Genomic DNA, 20,986 nt, shown 5'->3' with positions numbered 1-20,986 from the left:
TTATCTACCTGCTGCAATAAACAAGCAATCATGTGAGGGATGATATACCGATTTCATAAGTACTTCTACCTTACTGTTAGGCCAAAGTACCTTACCAATTAAAGAGCTCTTTGCTTCCACGAGGCCTGCAACTAGAAAAAACTTGCATCTTGAATGGAGCATGGTTGAAAATCTGACATCAGATCTGTGCCATAACAAGTAGTCCTATGCAGCTTCATAAAACTGGAAACCAAACCAGCAGCATTCCAAAAACCAACTTTAAGGATACACTTTTGAGATCATATCAAATCATGCCTTAATAGAATCAGATAGCCTTAATGTTTTGTTTGTACATAACCAGCTTCAATTTCTTGTTTGTAAAGAACCAACTTCAACTTCTTGTTCATACAGAACCAAACTTCTATCTCTGCTTCCTGTTCACGATATAATGCAAAAACAGAAAACAAGCACAATACCATACAGGAGAAAAATAGCCAAAACGTTTTAATTCAATTTACACCGTATACACAAGGCACAGCAAGGATGAACTGTGACTAGAACATAAACATTCCATCCATGTCAACCAAGCTTTATTCTCATTTGTTTTGAATGCTGATCACACCTACTACACAGAGATGTAAGTTAACTTTAACAGAAGGTAAAATTCATTCCAAATAATTATTCATTTCTCATCAAGCCACTCCTAACACAAGCAACACCTGTGTAACAATCATTCCAACTAAATACATTTGGTTTAGACAAAACTCATTTGTCCAAAACCGATTTCTTCTTGCTGTGGATGACATACATAAAGGGATTTTGACGAAGGAAAAATCTATTTCTGGGCAACGACCTGTGAATTGGTTCCTTTGATACTATTTCTGAGGAATAAATATTGCTATTCATCCTAGAGAAAAAAGAAACAATATAATGCCAAGATAAATGGCTCGCTCACTTCTTATAGAAGTGTCGGTATAGTAAGGAGCGAGTGGAATCACTACCAGAGGTCCCTTGCCATTTAGCTTCTTCCTTCGACAAAACCCCGAACTACGGAGGAGCCGTGCTACAGCTCCCGGTCTACTACTACCGTGAGCGCCTCCGACGCCTGAGACGTCATTCCTGAAGATAGCCTCCAAGCTTGGGGTAAGCTGGGTGAGGATAATCTAACTACAGGGTGGGGTTTCACAGGGCGACACAGGTCGTTGCCCAGAAATAGATTTTTTCCTTCGTCAAAATCCCTCCCTTTTCTGGGCTTGACCTGTGTCGGCCTGTGAAATAGTACCAGAGAATGCTAAACACCAAGCTTGAGGAACAGTACAGATAAATTAAGAAGGTAAAGTTAAACACTTGTAAGGTTAATAGTATAATAATCAACTAAAATTACAGTCTTACCCTAAGGGAAGTATAAGCCCTAAAACACGGGTTATTAGTACTTAAAATTAGTTAGCCTAACAACAAACAATAACAAAACAGGTTAGGCAAAGACAGGATATAAGTTGATATATACAAAAGAATGGAACTGAATCCAATTAGAATGATGAACAAAAGCAAACTCAAGGTAACCCAATACATGGAGGCGACTAAACTAAGTAAGGGTGCAATGGGGCAGGTAGAAGGGAAGGCTACAAGAAGTTATAGTAAAAATTAAGAATCAGGAAAAACTGTGTTTCCAGCTGTCACTGCTGGAAATTTGAGGGCATCTAAGGGTTTTAGGTAGTGCCGTTTGAAAACTGTCGGAGATTTCCAGCCTGTATACTTCTTAAGATCGTCAAAATTCATGTGTTGGAAATAATTAATAGATGTGGCCACCGCCCTAACATCGTGGGCCCGAGGAAAGGACTCTGGATTGGCCTGTTTAATGAAGTATAAAATTTGTTGCCTGATCCCTTTTAGGGATAATGTACCACCTTCCATTCCCTAAATGAAACAATGGGCCTGAAGATTTCAGAGTTGTTCTGCTTAGGTAGGCTCTTAATGAGTTGACAGGACAAAGGGAAATGTCTTGAGGTAGTGGTAGGATTTTCCACGAGGACCATCTGTCCTGTGGGTCTTCATTTTTGGCTAGAAAATGGCGATCTGGGGATAAGAGGACTTCCCCTGAGGGGAGGAACTCAATGTGGCCTGGTTCTCTTGATAAAGCTGACAGTTCTGATATTCTAGCTCCGGAGGCTAAACTTAATAAGAATAGGGTTTTCCTCAGGAGGGATATATAATTGCAAGAGTCATTGTTAATGTCCGAGGCCAGTTTGAGGACATCATTTAGGAACCAAGAGACTGATTTAGGTCTCGTTGATGGTCTTAATCTAGCACAAGCTTTTGGTATGGACGTAAAGTACGAATCCGTAAGGTCTATGCTAAAACCAAATTGGAAGATCTTTTTAAGAGCTGATTTGGTCGTAGTGATAGTGCTTGCTGCTAAGCCTTTCTCAAACAATGATCTGAAGAAAGTTATGGCTAGGTTCGTTGTCATGACTTGAGAATTTGACAACTTAAGGAACTCTGCTAGTTTCTTGACAGTTGAATCATATTGCCGGAGAGTAGATTCTCTTTTATCTGATTCCAAGAATGAGATATTCTGGGGATCAAATTTTCTGCATTCCTCATGGCTGCGAATTTCAGAAAATCCATAAAGTTAGGGTTTTCTGAATTCTTGAGGAAGCGGACACAGTCTGAGTTTGCACTAACTGGGTTAGTTTGGGGTTGGGAATCCGTAGAGGTCGGAGTCTCAACTCTAGGAGTAGAGGGAACCAATTGCTCTTGGGCCAGTTGGGAGCTACTAGAGCTACTTGGCCTTTGAATGTCCTGAGTTTGTCTAAAACTTTCATGAGAAGGTTCACCGGAGGGAAGAGGTAAATATTCTTCCATTCGTTCCAATCGAGGATCATTGCATCCGTAGCGTATGCTAGAGGATTGAGGTTGGGTGCCACATAACAAGGGAGTTTGTGGTTTGACTCCGTGGCGAAGAGGTCTACTTGGAGTCCGGGGACTTGTAGACTGATCCAATTGAATGAACTCCTGTCCAGTGTCCACTCCGATTCCAACGGAGCGGAGCGCGATACAGCGTCTGCTACTACGTTCTTGACTCCTGCCAGGTGAGTGGCTGACAGGTGCCATTTGTTTTTGTTTGCCAGAGAAAAGATGGCTATCATGACATGGTTCAAGTGGCTTGACTTGGATCCGCCCCTGTTGATGCAGTGTACTACTACTGCACTGTCCAGAACTAATTTGAAATGTGAGTTCTTGGGCGGACGAAGCCGTTTCAGTGTGAGGAATACTGCCATGGCCTCCAGTACATTGATATGTAGCTGGTTTTTCGTACTGGGAGTATCCTCCCCACCCTGTTAGTGAGGCGTCTGTGTGGATCACTAATGATGGAGGGGGAAACTGTAGAGGAATTGCTTTTGAAAGATTCTTTGTCTCCGTCCAGGGACGGAGACGTTTCCGTAAGATCGCTGGGATAGAGGCTAGTTTGTCCCGTGATCTGCAATTCGCTCTTGAGCGCCATACTCTGTTTATATCTTTGAGTTTGGCTCTGAGCAGAACGTCTGTGACTGATGCAAACTGGAGTGAGCCCAGGATCCTCTCCTGGCACCTCCTGGATGTTTGTTGTCGTTTGAGAAATTGTTTTGTAGCTCTTGCAATTTCTTCCCTTTTCAACGACGGAATTGATAGAGTGTGCGATTGAAAGTCCCACTGAAGGCCTAACCACTGGAATCGAGATTCCGGTGTTAGTCTGGACTTGGTTTTGTTTATTTGAAAACCTAAATGTTCTAGGAATTTGATCACTCTGACCGTTGCTTCTTAGCATTCTTTGGGGTTCTTTGCCCAAATAAGCCAATCGTCCAGATAAGCCACTAACATTATTCCCTGTTTCCTTAGCTCTTGCACTACTGCTTCCGCCAATTTGGTGAAGATCCTGGGGGCTATGTTGAGCCCGAATGGCATTACCTTGAAGGAGTAGGATCTGTTGCCTAGTTTGAAGCCTAGGAATGGACGGAAGTGTCTGGCTATGGGAACATGATAATAGGCATCTGTAAGATCTATAGAGGTTGTGACAGCCCAACGGGGAAGTAAGGTCCGTACCTGCGAAACGGTCAGCATCCTGAACTTGTCACAATGAATGAATAAGTTCAGATGGGACAAGTCTAAGATGATTCTTCGGTTTACAGAGTCTTTCTTTGGCACGCTGAACAAGCGTCCTTGAAATTTTAAAAAAAAAAAAAAAATTGTTGACTCTTGAGACTACTCCTTTGAGAAGGAGGTCTTCGGTATACTCTACCAATTCCGTTGTTGGTGCTCGATAGAATCTGTTGGTTGGAGGAGGGGCCTCTAGCCAACTCCAACCTAGTCCTTTTGTTACTATACTTTGAACCCAAGGGCTGAACCCCCACCGCTGGCGGAAGAGGTACAGCCTCCCTCCTACCTTGGGACTCTCACTGCTGGTTTGCCGAGGGGCGGCCACCTCTTGCTCCTCGGAAACCTCTTCCTCTGTTAGCAGCCCTGCCGGATCCTCTGAATCGAGAGGCACCTCTTGCTCTGCTGCCTCTCGCAAACCTATTGAAAGCCTGAAAGTTCTGGCTTTCATAGTTGGAATTGTAGGCTGGCGAGACAGCAAAGGAAGTAGAGGGTTGAGATTGCTGGGACTGAGGGGTCAGAACAAGGTATTGTTGTTGACCCCCTTCCGACATGGAAGGTTGCCCTAATGTGGTGCTGGGACTGCGCCTGAACCAACGTTTGCTGAGAAGGCTGGAAGGGAGAGAACTTCCTTGGTTTCTTCTTGTTCCTTGGGTTAGGACCAGAAGATTCCTGCCTCCGCTTTGCTACCAGTCCCCACCTGACTTTGAGGCACTGGTTAACCTTAGAAGCCTCATGAAGGACTTCTGCTACTACTGGTGCTGGAAAGAGGTCCGTTCCCCAAATTGAGGAAGCAATCAGTTTATTAGGTTCATGGCGGATAGTAGCTTCCGCCAAAACATGCTTCCTACAATTTCTCCTGGCTATGAGGAAGTCGTAAAGGTCACACTGCATGGTGTGCAGCAGACCTTTAGCTAAAACTTTAAATAACGGCTCTTGTTGGTATACAAGAGCCGTCATCTCCGCCATAGTCATGGAGGAAAGGGATCTCGCGAGCCTAGTCCGGGCGTCGTACTCCATCTGGATGAGGGAGTCCGACAACCTGGGGAGTCTCTCACTAAAGAGAGAGGTGGCACAGTCCGCCTTTAGTTTTCCTACTGAGAAAGTAGGAACTGCCCCCTCGAAGTACGTCTCGGAGCCTGGGACTAAGAGAGAGGTGGGTTCCGTCTCTCGTAGTTGAAGCAGGGGCTCGTCTTTCAGGGCGGCCTGAAAGGTTGCTTCCACTACCTTAAGGGTCAGTGGTAGCGGAGTCCCTTCCACCGCAGTAAAAATGGTGAAAGGACTCCTAAAGGCTGTGATGCGGGTGTTTTCACACCCCCATTCCTCCAGACTTCTCATTAGAGTCTGCTGTGCCTGTTCCCTCGGAAGGATCACTGTTTCCTTGGGAACCTTGTCCTCTCTCATCATCGCTGCTTCCGTTAGTCGGACGTAGCCAATGAATGGTGGTTGAAGGTCTCTGGGGTGGAACTCGAAGTCCTCACGCCTTCGAGTTCCTATGCCTTCGATTGTCAACATTCCGTTGACAAACGGGGCATATGAAGCGATCCTCCAAGGGTTGGCCGCCTTGAATTCCGGCAGTTGGCTGGAATCTGGCATTGGAAGAGGAGAAGGTGGCACAGATAGAGGGGAACCTGCCGCGATCGAGGTTTGAATCCCGGCGATGGCATTCTCCTGAGCGGCCAGCCGTTCCGCCAGCGATTGGATCGACTGGCCGGAAGACGTAACAGAACTGGAGAGCAGGGAGAGCACCGAGCCGACCTTGTTGTCAACCAAGGCCCCTACAATCACTCCCACCTGCTCCAGAATATTAGCCGAAAAGGATTCGGGATCAAAAAGAGGGACTTGAGCCCGATCCTTACGTGATCTATGTTTGGGGGACCTCGACACAGAGGAAGAGGCCTCCCTTGACCTAACTGATCCGGGGTGGTGAGCCGGAGTTACAGTGTCTGTCAGGATGACCGATTTCTTGGGGAGAGACTTTTTAAGTTTCTCCTCAGTCATCTTAGCCTTGGGGATCACTGAAGTAGCCTTAGGACGGACAGACCGCTGCTCTTCAGTGAAACCCCGGAAAGAAGTGGAAGTAGAAGGATCAGTAGAAGGTGATGCAGAAAGGGAATTCTGGAAAGGAACCTGAGAACCCACAGAAGCTGCCCCTACTACACCCTTACCTGTACCCATGGAGTCAATAGCCATGGGTTCGACGTCGAGGTTCATTGCCGCAACGTCTTTTGCAACGTCCTCTGGGATATCCCCCTCCTGAAGGGAGATCATGACTTGAAGGTCGGCCAGCAAAGGGGTGGCCGCTATCGGGTCCACCACTGATCCTTTCTTGGCTCCTGGGAATACTAGGTCCGCCATATCCTGGGTAAGAATGTAGGGGCGGCCCTTCGAATTCCGGCCAAAACCCCCTACCCAAGCTTTGAGAGTCGACAAAGCTTTCTTCTTTTCTTCATCAGAACCCTGTAAAAAAGGGTCTAGAGTTAGGGAGAGGATAGGGGAGGAATGTCTGTTGTGTTGAGATTATATGAATGTGTCTCATATGTGAGAGGTATAATATAATAACAAGTATTCCAGGTGATGAATGAATGAAAAAAGTGCTAAGAAACTTACTACTAGTGAGGCATCTCCTACTAGCAAGTAGCAGGTTTGGCAAGCTTCATGATGCCAAACGATAAAATCCTCCACTTTCACTGCACATCCTGCATGAGAACGGCATACTATATGGCCGCACGGGTCTTGGAGGATGGCATTGCACCCAATCTCCTGGCACAACATCTGTAAGTCAAAGGATACATGAGTACCAGACAACCTCCGGTGGTATAATATGCAAAATATCCGTGGGTGCAGGAGTAGGACCGACGGATAGAGATCTACGTATGAATATTACGTAGAAAAGTTACGAGGGGGGAAGAAAGTCTCCGCCTCCGCCTAAGCTCACTTGTATATGATTAAAAAGAGACTCCGTAGGGCCCGGAGTTTAATTAATATTGGAAGTTGAGCAATGTCAAACTTCTAACGAAGCAAGGGATAGTACAAGAGGCGGAAATAAAAAACCCCCCGGAGTAACGCAAAAGATTCTAAACATTAAATAAAACAAAATAAAAACCCATTATATCAGTAAGTGCTCGTGTGAACTATCCTAAGTGGATAGGAAACCCAGTGGTTCCCTCCCCCCTCTCTATGTTCGGTAGCGGCGATAGACACCTGCCGGACTGAACTGAGGGGGAAAGGGTAGGGAAGAACGTGGGGTCAGGGGAGCCCTCCCCCTGAGCGGCCAGTTAAGGACGGAGAAGAAGGGGGGAGGAGGTCCCGAGCCCCCGAGGCACATGACGAGTGAGAATACCAGTAGGGGAGGGGAGATCCCCACCAGTCCCGTGAGTCACCCCCTCTCATGCAGACTCGGACGCTAGCTGTGAGAAACGAGTCATCACCCATCGACGTGGATGGCAATGTATAGAGGGGGGGGAATGGGGGGACGGGAGGGGGACCCCGTAACCGGGTGGCTCACCGCGATCAACCGGTGGTCTTCCCAGCCAGGTGAAAGACACGAGGTGGGGAAGAACCGTCGGAACAACATCAAAATCACTGATATATATAGGATTACTTATAATAATAAATCAAATAAAATTAAAGCGATATCTTAAAGCTAGGCTAACACGGGGAACACGAAGCTAAGCAAACAGAAAATTAAGCTAATCGCCGATCCGAAGAAAGGGGTATGTTAGCTTAATCTAACCTCTAGTTCAAGAAAACGGGGGGCAGGCTAATCACCAATCGACAATTGGGGTATGAAAGCCTAACTTAACGGTAAAATAAATGATAACAGGGAAGCTAATCGCCATACCGAAGCATGGTGTATGTTAGCCAACCTAGTACCTATAATATTATTAATGGTAATCAGGAACTAGAGAAGGAAAGAGAGAACATCAGAATAATTAAGATGATATGACTCTCAAAATCGTGACTGATAAAACTCCTAACAATGTAAGGCGTAGCTAGACTAAGGTCCGAAACGTGCGGTCGGAGCGTGCCCCGTGGAGGCCTAACTAAAAAACTAACTGCATAAAAGATATAGAGACTATGTATAAGTAACCATATCTAAAGTACTGAGAAAAAAAAGGGGGGAAATCCCTAACGGTATGGAAGACCGAAAGAGAGAACCCGTACCGCCAAGCGGTCGAGGGGCATACCGGCCGATAAGGCTCCGAATATGTATAAAACATGAAGATCATCATAAAATGAGATCAGTAACCCCAAACAGTACTTAACTTAAAAGCAGAAGCTGAAGACATCTTGAAAATAAAGGATAATCCAAAAGATAATCCAAAATCGAGCGAAACACAGCACAGAAAAATTCTAACGTCTGGTTGTAACGCGTGCTATCGAAAGGAATGACGTCTCAGGCGTCGGAGGCGCTCACGGTAGTAGTAGACCGGGAGCTGTAGCACGGCTCCTCCGTAGTTCGGGGTTTTGTCGAAGGAAGAAGCTAAATGGCAAGGGACCTCTGGTGGTGATTCCACTCGCTCCTTACTATACCGACACTTCTTGGCATTATATTGTTTCTTTTTTCTCTAGGATGAATAGCAATATTTATTCCTCAGAAATAGTATCAAAGGAACCATTTCACAGGCCGACACAGGTCAAGCCCAGAAATGCAAAACTGTTACAGCTGATTCACAATGTGAGATAAAAGGACACAGCATAAAGAATTGTTATAAGAACATAAACATTCCAATGCCACCTGGTGGGAAACAGGTGAGTACAGAAAGTCCAACTGGGTCAGTCAAGCATTATTCTTGTTTATTTTGAATGCTGATTGCACCTAACAGCATGAAGATATAAGATAACTTTAACAGTACGTAAGATTCATCCCAATGATTACAATACTGCTTACAGAATTAGACTAATACATAATGCAGGAAGAGCATACCTTGCAAGTTTCACAAATCTACTCTTCATTTTAAAAAATTAGCACCCAAAAGCAAATATTCACAATTTGTCCATAAAGTCTTATGTCATAGAAGTATAATTAAAGATACTGCAACAAAACTGAGCATCAACACTTACATATATCAGAGCATTGACTACATAAAAATCAATGTCAGCAACAGATTGGACTTCTCTGCATCTAAGTTTGCTACGAAGAGATGGAGAAGCAACAATGATCCTAAAACGTTCCTCAAACTCCTCTATTGTATCAGGCAAATCTGGACACTGTCTGGACTCACTAGACCCAAACTTAATCACTAATCTTTGCATCAATGACTGGAACATGTTGGCATATATGTTTTCAATATTCTTTTTGTTTCTTGGTAGCCGAGGACCCTGAAAAATAAAAAAGTACCTAACATTTGTAAATGCAAAATTAAATAACTATTTGAAATCACAGTTGTTTTTCTGATATGACTGCTTTTCCAGCTAAACATAAAGAAAACAAATGTTTCATTAAATAAAAAGAAAAATGTTTTAAACTCAGAAAAACAAATGTATTTTTCTGTGCAAGCTATATTTAATGGTCAATGCAATGTAAAAGGTACTTTACATTTTTTGGATGGTCATGCTTTATGGCATATACTACTATATCCATTATCAAAATCATCTTAATTTTTTCACTATATGTACATTCTTGCACACAAATATTTGTCGTCCGCTATAAGACTGCACATAGGCACCACAAGAAAGCACAATGTTAAAATAAAATATTAAATAAACAAGGGTATTAACAAGTCCTACTACAAAGCAAATGTATTTCTGCAGATATACTAGAAATGGAAGCAAAATCCACCAATTCATATGACTCAGCAGATATTTCAAAAGCTGAAAAACTATTAACATCTCAAGTCTCCAGCTTTTTCCAAAAAAATTGTCCCACCAGGACCTAGAGTAGGCTTGGCACTTTTAGATTAGGTCGATGAAGGAAATGCAAACATTTTGAGTTATTTTAGTTACTACTACAAATAAAATGTGGCTTGTTTCAATAAAAGTGATTATATAATTCCAGTAACTTACTTTCAACACATTAATATGTAGAGGCAGCCCCCAGTTATCAGCAGGGGTTCCATTTCCAGCAGCGTGACGATAACCAAGAATCACTGATAACCAAAAACAGCAATATTAGCAACGATACCCAGTTATCGGCACCGATAACTGAGGTTAAGCGCTGCTGATAAAGAAGGATTGGTGCACATTAGCACCAAAAATTCATTTATCGTCGTTGTTGGACAAATGCCATAAAACTGGATCGCTAATACTGAGACTGCTGATAACCGGGGATGGCTTGTATTAGTTCTTTATTAACGTGAATGGAATTTTAATAATAAATCTTAACTCAAAATATTGAAATATATCATATTATAAACTGAAATTTCAACATTCTCTAGCAGGATTTTAATACAAAATTTAAAATTTTACAAAAAACTAAACACAAAAATTTACAGATATCTAACATGTATGACATATGTAGTAATAACAAAACTACTGTATCTGAATACACATTATAAGGCTTTAAACTATCTAGGCACAACTGGACATCAAATTACAATTTATATATATGTATGATATATATAATATATATATATATATATATATATATATATATATATATATATATATATATATATATATATATATAAATAGATATTATATATTATATATATATATAATATATATATATATATATATATATATATATATATATATATATATATATGATATATATATATATATATATATATATATATATATATATTTTCTGGCTCAGCTCGTGTCAGCCTGTGAAATATCCTTAAGTTCATTATTTCTAGGTAAATAATCCTAATATTACCAGAGAAAAAATAAAATCAAGAAAAATGTCAGTCAAACTGACTCGCTCACTCTATAAAAGAAGTGTCGGTATGGTAACAGGGGCGTGTGAGATCACTACCACGAGCCATTTACCATTTAGACCTTCCATCACAAAATCCCCCACCTGAGAGAGCTGATACCAAAGAGTGATGCGTCCGCTACTACTACTACTACTGACGCCAAGCGGAGAGCAGCGCCTCTAGTGACCATCCTTTATAATTAGCTCAACTACGCCAGTTGTGATTTTCGTCCCTTGTGTTGTTTTCGCTTTTCTGGATTTATTTCTCTACGATGGAACGTGCTGCTATCGCTTCGGCTAAGTTAAGTGCCCGATAAGTCTAATTTTCGTATTTTGGTCTTCCAGGGACCAGTATTTTCCGTTTTTTAGGTCATATACGGTCACATGGTTGACTCGTGGCGGCCATGAGCCGCCTCGTGTTGTTAAGATTTCCCAGTCTCCCATACTGGGACATCTTATCCTTATGGGCTCTTATTTTACGTTCATCTTCTTGTTACATTGTATTTTAGAATTAGGGTACACAGCCCATACCTTATTACCTATTATCTCTTAGTTTGGTATTTAGGGCTATACTGTTTTTCTCCCGCCCAGCATCCCAGCTCTTGCTCTTCATCGGCTACTGCTGGCTCCGAGTAGTCGACTGTTCTTCGGATCAGTTCGCCTCCTCCTGGGCTTCTTTCTCTCCTACTCAAGTGTCCCTTCTATTCTTTTACGATGTATTTATATTTATTATTTATCAGTGCTATTTAGTGTGTTAGGCTAGCTCGGGCGCCTTGTACCTTGTGTTGGTACAGTTGGGTTCACGTGGCCCCTCTTGTGGTTGTGTTGCTACCGCGTCCTGGTCCACCACCGATCACGTGTCCCATTAGGCGCCTTACCCTCTCCCTTCCCTCCCTTCCACGTGGTAGGGAGGGGTCTGGTCGGGCCTCCTCGGTTGTTATGACAACCACTGTAGCCTTCCTCCCTCTCCCTCTGAGGGGGCCGGAGTAGTCCCATACCAGCTGGGGGCCTGGGTGACCACTTTTGTCTCGGGGACCGGGGTACCCGATGAGTGGGAGTTTGGGGGGTTGGCCACCCCTCTCTCTCTCGCCCGCCGCGACCACCCCGGTGTTCCCGTCTGCTCTCCCTCTACCATATCCTGCCCCTACCATGACGGACAGAGCCCCTGCTCACTAGCCGGGGGCCCCTTCGGTTATTGGTTGTTTCTGGCTCCGCCAGCGGGCGGGGTAGGAATTTGCCAGTGGTCTATATAGCTTGCCTAGTATATCTCCTTTCCGCTACCGGAGGAGAGCTTGCTCACTTACCCGGGCCCTCCTCTAGTAGTTGGAAGAAAAGCATGTCTTATTCTATAAGTATACATGCCCTTACTGATGTTTTTATTTATACATATATATTTATCATCTTCACTGTGTTATTTTTCTGTCTACCTCCGTCGTTCTCCGTCGTGGTTCCGTGGGCTCCTCACCACTCCTGGTTGGTCTTCTTCCCCGTCCCCGGCGTACGCTGCGGACTCCAACCAAACCGCCTTACTAACCACACGTATTGCGGCGGAGGACTAGTTTTACTCTAACTTACATACTCCGGCATGCAACGGAGTCTATGTTAGGCTGTAAGTGTGTAATCTCGATACTCATGTATCCCTCCACTTACAGGCTACTAACTGCCAGGAACCAGGCTGCAATGCAGTACTCTACGACCCCTGTGCCCACGAAGAGTGCAGGACCCACGCCCCGTGCGCCACTACCCACGGCGAGCTGATTGTCTGGCACCATGAGGCATGCCACTATCTGCTATGACCTCGTGAGTCAGCTTTTGGGTGGGGTAAGTAGATTCCTGGACAACTTTCTTGTAATCAATTGTGTATCTTTAGTTTTAAGACTTACTTTAAGCTGTAACTCCGCCATCAGAGGCTTCTAATCGCCTTCTCTTTCAGGCTGCCGCCGTGAAGGAAGTCGCCTTGGCAACCTTGAAAGCTTGGGTAGGCGGCTTCGGTAAGAACGCCGCCAAGGGACAGCCTTATATTCTGGATAGGAAGTTGGCTATCCAGATCTTCCCCGGAGGAAAGGCGACGGGATATGTCGACCCTGCCTCGGCAGCCCCACTCATAGCCTCAATTCAGCAGGAGGTGCAGCAGGCGTTTGGGTCCGTCTCGACGCAGGAAACGGTGCCGGACGTTGCGAACCTGGACCTAAATATTGAGCCAATGGCGGTAAGTGCCGAGGACTTGTTGGTCGAGGTAGGTGTTTCGGGCGCTCAAGGGTTACCTTTGAGTGCTCCTGGATCTTCTTCTCCTGTCCCTTCTTCTTCATCTTTCCAAGGCTTCACGGGATCTGAGATCCCTTCGCCTTCACCCGCTCTTTCTGTACCCCCGAAAGTGAAGGGACAAAGAGAGCAGAAGACCCTTCATAAGACTACTTCCAAAAAGTCGTCGTCTTCTTCGGCACGGAAGTCTTCGACATCCTACGCCGATGCGGTGAAGGCCAAGCCTAGCTCTTCCCACTCTAAGGGTTCAAGAAGCAAGGCTTCTAAGGAGAAGGCCTGAGCTCCGGCCGAGCCAGTTCCTTCTCCGGCATCCACTGGATCCGCTCCGGTGACTCCTGTTGGGGTGGCAGCATCTAGTGCTTTTGATCCCACCACCTTCTCAGCAGGAGTATTGCAGCAAGTGGGAGAGATGGTCGGCTCTCTCGGTACGAGATTTGAGCAAATGTTTGCTCAACTCTCCAGTACAATCAATCAGTGCCTGGAGGATTGGGACTGCATGAATACCAAACTCCAGGCCTTCAAGAGCCCTTTCACTATCTTTGCCACAGAGGAGGAGGCTTCTCTCCCATTTGCGACAAAGATGGTGGAAACGACTCTTCAAGCCGTTCTTAAGGACGAACCCGTTCCGCAGTTAAGGGAGGCGGAACCAACATCCCCGCTCTTCCCTGCGTTCGGCGAACTGTGGGAGAACTTACCAGCTACTTTCACAGTGGGGAAGCTGAAGCCAGACTGTGCTATGGACCAGTTCGGTGAGAAGCTCCCTAGACTGCCTGATAGCCTTATTCAGGCAGAATTTGATGCCCATACTAGATTTGGGAGGTCACTTAACTCCCTGATCATCACAGAGATGGCTGCCCTCTCGTATGCCACCGAACCACTCTTCAAGATCCTGGCGAAGTCTCAGCTTCAGTCAGTGCAAGCTGATGCTTTCGACTTTTTCACGGCCAGACGGAATTGTCGAAAGCATGTGTTGCAAGAAGCCACTATTAGGCACGAACCTAATAGGTTTCTTGCTTCCAGCATGTGGGGTGCGGACCTCTTCCCAGAAGCTTCTGTGAATGAGGTACATCACGAGGCTGAAAGGCTTAACCAGAGCCTTAGAGCCAGATGGGGTATCTCATCCAAAAGGAAGCAAGAGAACCCGCCCGCTTCTGGTAAGAAGTTGAAGAAGACTAGTAGAAGGTTCCAGCCATACCAGAAGCAGCAGCAGCAGCAACACTTCGTCCAGGCTGTCCCAGTTACTCAACAGGGGCAGCCCTCGACTTCAAAGCAGAGTCAACCCATCCTCCTGTTATCTCCTCAAAGTCAGCCCTCAACCTCATACACCATCTCGCCGGCTTTCAACTCTATGTATGAGAGCCAAGCATTCCCAACCTTTAACAGGTTCTCTAGGGGAAGCAGGGCGAGAGGTCACTTTCGTCAGCGAGGTTCAGGAAGAGCTGCAAGAGGCAAGCACTTCAGAGGAGGGCGCGGAGGTCAACCCGCTCAGCAGCAGTGAGGCTCCCAAGGTAGGAGGGAGGCTGTTCCTCTTCCGTCACAGGTGGGGGTTCAGCAAATGGGCACAGAGCATTGTGTCCAAAGGATTGGGTTGGAGTTGGATCAAAGATCCCCCACCAAACAAATCATTCTATCAGGTACCATCAAAGGAGTTGACAGATTATGCGGAGGAACTCCTTCAGAAAGGAGCTATTGCGAGAGTCAAGCATCTAAAATTTCAAGGGCGCTTGTTCAGCGTGCCAAAGAAAGGCTCAACAAAAAGAAGGGTAATCTTAGACTTGTCAAAGCTAAACTCTTTCATTCGTTGCGACAAGTTCAAAATGCTCACCATCTCGCAGGTGCGGACCTTACTTCCCCATGGGGCCGTCACCACCTCTATCGATCTTACAGACGCATACTATCATATCCCTATAGCGAGGCACTTCCATCCATTCCTAGGCTTCAAACTAGGAAATCAGACATTCTCTTTCAAAGTGATGCCCTTCGGACTGAATGTAGCCCCCAGGGTATTCACGAAAATAGCGGTAGTAGTAGTCCAACCATTGAGATCGCAAGGGATAATGGTAGTAGCGTACCTCGACGATTGGTTGATCTGGGCACCAACTGTCGATGAATGTCTCTTAGCCACGAAGAAGGTAGTTCAATTCCTGGAACATCTGGGGTTCCAGATAAACAAAACGAAATCCAGATTCACTCCGGAGACTCGTTTTCAGTGGCTAGGCACCCAATGGGATTTATCTTCCCACAATCTGTCAATTCTGGTGGTCAAAAGGAAAGAAATAGCCAAGTCAGTGAGGCAATTTCTCAAAAACAAACAAGCTTCAAGGAGAAACCAGGAAAGAATCCTAGGTTCCCTTCAGTTTGCCTCAGTGACGGATATCCTTTTGAAAGCAAGACTGAAAGATATAAATCGAGTTTGGCGTTCAAGAGCAAACGCCAAATCTCGAGACAAGTTGTCAGTGATTCCACAAATCCTTCGCAACCAGCTCCGTCCATGGACAAAAGTGAAGAATCTTGCCAAGTTAGTTCCCCTTCAATATCCTCCTCCGGCGTTAACGATTCACACGGACGCCTCCCTGTCCGGTTGGGGAGGATACTCTCAATTCAGGCAAGTTCAGGGGACTTGGTCCGCCCAGTTCCGCCAGCTCCACATAAATGTGCTGGAAGCAATGGCGGTGTTTCTTACCTTAAAGAGACTCCTCCCCCCAAAGAAGTCTCACCTAAGATTAGTTTTGGACAGTGCAGTAGTAGTACACTGCATCAACAGAGGAGGGTCCAAATCCAAACACGTGAATCATGTCATGATAGCCATCTTTGCTCTAGCAAACAAGCACAAATGGCATCTTTCTGCCACCCACTTGGCAGGGGTAAGAAACGTTATAGCGGACGCATTGTCCCGGTCAGTCCCTCTGGAATCAGAATGGTCTCAAGACGACAGGTCGTTCCAGTGGATATGCCAGAGAGTACCAGGTCTCCAAGTAGATTTATTCGCCTCACAGACGAACCACAATCTCCCTTGCTATGTGGCCCCCAACCTGGACCCTCTGGCTTATGCCACAGACGCCCTGTCGATAGACTGGAATCAATGGAAGAGAATCTATGTATTTCCTCCAGTGAATCTTCTTTTGAAAGTTCTGAGCAAACTGAGGACTTTCAAAGGTCTAGTAGCCCTGATTGCTCCAGACTGGCCAAAGAGCAACTGGTATCCTCTGCTTCTGGAGTTGGGTCTCCGGCCTCAACGGATTCCCAACCCCAAGCTGTCGCAACCAGTACAAATGAGGACTGTGTTTGCTTCCTCAGGAATTCTTCAGACCCTAACTTTATGGACTTCATGAAATTTGCGGCTAAAAAAGATGCTAACATTGACCCCCAAAACATCCTTTTTCTGGAATCAGATAAAAGGGAATCAACTATTAGACAATATGACTCGGCTGTCAAAAAGTTAGCATCCTTCCTGAAGGAAATGGACACTACAACCATGACAGTTAATTTAGCTATATCCTTTTTCAGATCCTTGTTTGAAAAAGGCTTAGCAGCTAGCACCATTACTACTAATAAATCGGCTTTAAAGAAAATCTTTCAGTTGGGTTTCCAAATAGACTTAACAGAATCTTACTTTACGTCTATACCCAAAGCCTGTGCTAGACTTAGACCTTCTCAAAGGCCTACTTCAGTTTCATGGTTCTTAAATGACGTCCTCAAACTAGCCTCAGATACTGACAACTCGTCTTGCACATTTATAATGCTACTTAGAAAGACGTTATTTTTATCAAGTCTGGCCTCAGGGGCCAGAATTTCAGAACTGTCGGCTCTATCCAGGGATTCGGGTCATGTAGATTTTCTCCCCTCAGGAGAAGGTCTACTTTCTCCGGATCACAGCTTTTTAGCTAAAAATGAGGATCCTCTTGCAAGGTGGGCCCCTTGGAAAGTCATCCCACTTCCGCAAGATCCTTCCCTTTGCCCAGTATTAACTTTAAGAGCCTTTCTATCTCGGTACATCCTCTAGATCCTCAGGTCCTCTTTTTATGAGAGAAAAAGGTGGCACCTTATCAGTTAAAGGAATTAGACAACAGATCCTTTACTTCATTACACAAGCCAACCCTGAATCATTTCCAAGAGCACATGATATCAAGGCAGTAGCTACTTCAATTAATTATTTCCAACATATGAATTTTGAGGATCTTAAGAAGTATACTGGATAGAAATCACCGACAGTCTTCAAACGTCATTACCTGAAGTCCTTGGAATCATTAAAATTTTCAGCAGTAGCAGCGGGAAACATAGGTTCCCCTGACTCTGCACAGTAGTTGTAGTATAAGATCCAGGCCTCCTTTCTACCTACCTTGTCCAACATGCCTCACCCTACTGCTATGCTCTTCGTGGTACTCTAGCCTTAGCCGCTAGGATTCAATTGGTGGACTGCCCCTTATTTTTTTGCTAGGGGCACTCACACATTATGCATATAAATGTGCTTCAGTGTCTCTACCCTTATTTTTATGCTAGGGTAGAACACAATGTGTTTGTATATTTTGTAAATACCAATTAATCTTAGTGAATCTTTATATATAATTGTTTGGTTACCATTATACTATTCTGTACTTACCATTATTTAATTTAAGCTAATTTTAAGTACCTTATGTTAATATAGTGTAATTGGTTCTTTGATTCACTTATATTATATATTAATCTTTTTACAGTTTTTGTTTCATTTTGACCCTTCATTACCATCTTGTCTGTTTCTCTGGTACTATTTCACAGGCCGACACGAGCTGAGCCCAGAAAAGGGATTTTGACGAAGGAAAAATCTATTTCTGGGTGATTGGCTCGTGTCGCCCTATGAAACCCACCCTGTTTTTTCCTTGCCCACCCTGCAGGACAAGATGATCATTTTATAAAGGATGGTCACTAGAGGCGCTGCTCTCCGCTTGGCGTCAGTAGTAGTAGTAGTAGCGGACGCATCACTCTTTGGTATCAGCTCTCTCAGGTGGGGGATTTTGTGATGGAAGGTCTAAATGGTAAATGGCTCGTGGTAGTGATCTCACTCGCCCCTGTTACCATACCGACACTTCTTTTATAGAGTGAGCGAGTCAGTTTGACTGACATTTTTCTTGAGTTTTATTTTTTTCTCTGGTAATATTAGGATTATTTACCTAGGAAATAATGAACTTAAGGATATTTCACAGGGCGACACGAGCCAATCACCCAGAATAGATTTTTCCTTCGTCAAAAATCCCTTATATATATATATATAGTATATATATGATATATATATATATATATATATATATATAATATATATATATATATATATATAATATATCTATATATATGTATATATATATATATATATATATATATATATATATATATATATATATATATATATATATATATATATAATATATAGATATATATATATATATATAGTATATATATATATATATATAATATATATATACTATATATATATATATATATATATATATTATATATATATATATATATATATAGTATATATATATATCTATATATATATATATATATATATATATATATAGATCTACTATATATATATATATATAATATATATATATACATATATATATGAATATATATATATTATATAATATATATATATATATATATATATATATAATACCCCAAAATATATATCTATATATTATATATATACATGATTGGAATGTGAAGATATCTAGATAATATAGATATATAATAGAGATAGATATATATGTATATATTATATAGAGTCATATATATATTATATATATATAATATATCTATATCTATACTAGAATATATAACTATATATATATATATAGATGATAATATAGATAGGATATATATAATATATATAATATATATATTATACACATATATATATATACTATATATGTATATATATACAGGCGGTCCCGGGTTACGACGGGGTTCCGTTCTTAAGACGCGTTGTAACCCGAAAATCGTCGTAAGCCGGAACGACGTTCTTGAAAACATGTCCACAGGGAAAATTTCACTACTAATTTGCAATTTTTCTTAGGGCCGTATCTCTAAAATTATCACTAATTTACTTTTTTTCATGTGCAACACTGTGTATTCACAAATTACTGTATATTTTCATTAAAATACAAGAGAGAGAGAGAGAGAGAGATGATGAGGAGAGAGAGAGAGACAGAGAAAGAGAGAGAGAGAGAGAAAGAGAAATAACTCCTTAGGTTTCAATAGATTGAAATGAACGTCTGTAGGCAACTTTTTCCCCCTCTCATAAATACATATATTTCTCCAGAGAAGAGAGAAAGAGAGGACTGTGCAATTATGTTTGTCTGTCTATCAATTCTTTTGCTGAGAGCAAGAGAGATAAAAGGAAGAAATAGAAACACCAAATGTATGACAAGTATCTTGTGGAGAGAGAGAGAGAGAGAGAGAGAGAGAGAGATTGTCCTTACAGTATTTAAAAGAGAGAAATGGAATGATTATTGTATTTAAAATACTCAGATATGAATTTTGTTCTTATAGTATTATTATTGGAAAATATTAATGATAAACTTATTACATACACGTCCATGAAAATGATCTCATCTCAGTAAGAGAGAGAGAGAGAGAGAGAGAGAGAGAGATTACTTAAAACCATTAAATTCGATGACCATTGTATGGGATTGTTAAGCTTGAGTTCACTCGAGTTGAGGTGGGGAAATTGATACAGAAAAAGACAAAGGGAAGAATTTTCTTTTGAAATTAGTTATCGTATTATTACTACTTCTATTATTGAATACAATAGCTGTTTCAACGGCATTTAATTTATAGAGAATCATCTCAATTCTTCTTATTATCTTTTTCTCGTCAGCATGTAGCTGGTGTATTAAGTTTCCTAAGGACATGTAAAGATTTTCATTTGTCTTAGGTTTATTCCTCTAACGTGTCGACAGCGCACAGGCAGTCATCTATGAGAGTTTACAGTAAAGTGAATTAAGATACGTTTTACAAGTATTTATAGCATGCAAGGTCGTGTACAATCGGTGGGCGGGTCGGTGGGAACGGATTTTAATTGGTCGTTGGATGGTAACGAAATCTCCCCCGGAGGCGTTCAGACCTACGTAGTTTGGACGGGGTTATTAGCGTCGGTTGGGTGTTGGTTGGGGTACCCACCTCTTGGGCGGCAGGCTGTACAGTTGATATATCTTCCGCTCGTTCTCTCCCGCTTTCTCTCTCTACTTCTTCCGCTCTTTCTCTCTCTCTTGCTCTCTCTCTTTCTCTTTCTGCAAGTTCCTCTCTCTCTCTCTCTCTCTTTCTCGTTCGCTCCTTCTCACTCTCTCTTTCTCTCTCTGCCTGCTCCTCTCTCTCTCTTTCTCTCTCTGTTTGCTCCTCTCTCTCTCTTTCTCTTTCTCTCTCTCTCTCTCTCTCTCTCTGTCTCTGTCTCTCCCCCCTCAATCTCTCTCTCTCTCTCTCTCTCTCTCTTGTGGCGGTATACGTAGTCGGTTGGTTTCTTGCGCCATTTCTTCTTATGATGGTGGGAAGAAACTCTGTTTCTTTTACCGTGTTGATAGTCGGTTTTTTCTCTATGTGTAATGCTTCAAGATAACGTAGGCGTTTTCGGTCCGGTGCATGGTCAATAATTTCTATGTTCTTTATAAGCTCAGCTCTTTCTGGTCTCCTGTTATGTTTTTCCCTATAGTGAATGAAAATGGCTCCTTCTTGAAGATGGCACAAGAGACGCTTGGAGAGTCTGGTAGTGGT

At 43.1% G+C, this 20,986-nt stretch overlaps 1 protein-coding gene across 1 annotated transcript in view; it reads right to left on the bottom strand.

The window, feature by feature from the left end:
- Positions 1-20,986, bottom strand: part of LOC135201156 (general transcription factor 3C polypeptide 1-like) — a gene marked incomplete in the record, with an annotated part of 923,347 nt that overhangs the window by 317,711 nt on the left and 584,650 nt on the right. Inside the window, 1 exon segment of the mRNA XM_064230032.1 lies at positions 9,181-9,438. Within this exon segment, the coding sequence (XP_064086102.1) occupies positions 9,181-9,438 (258 nt within the window).

The sequence above is a fragment of the Macrobrachium nipponense genome, chromosome 28, assembly GCF_015104395.2.
Source record: "Macrobrachium nipponense isolate FS-2020 chromosome 28, ASM1510439v2, whole genome shotgun sequence".
NCBI lineage: Eukaryota > Metazoa > Arthropoda > Malacostraca > Decapoda > Palaemonidae > Macrobrachium > Macrobrachium nipponense.
This window is presented reverse-complemented; position numbering and strand designations above follow the sequence as displayed.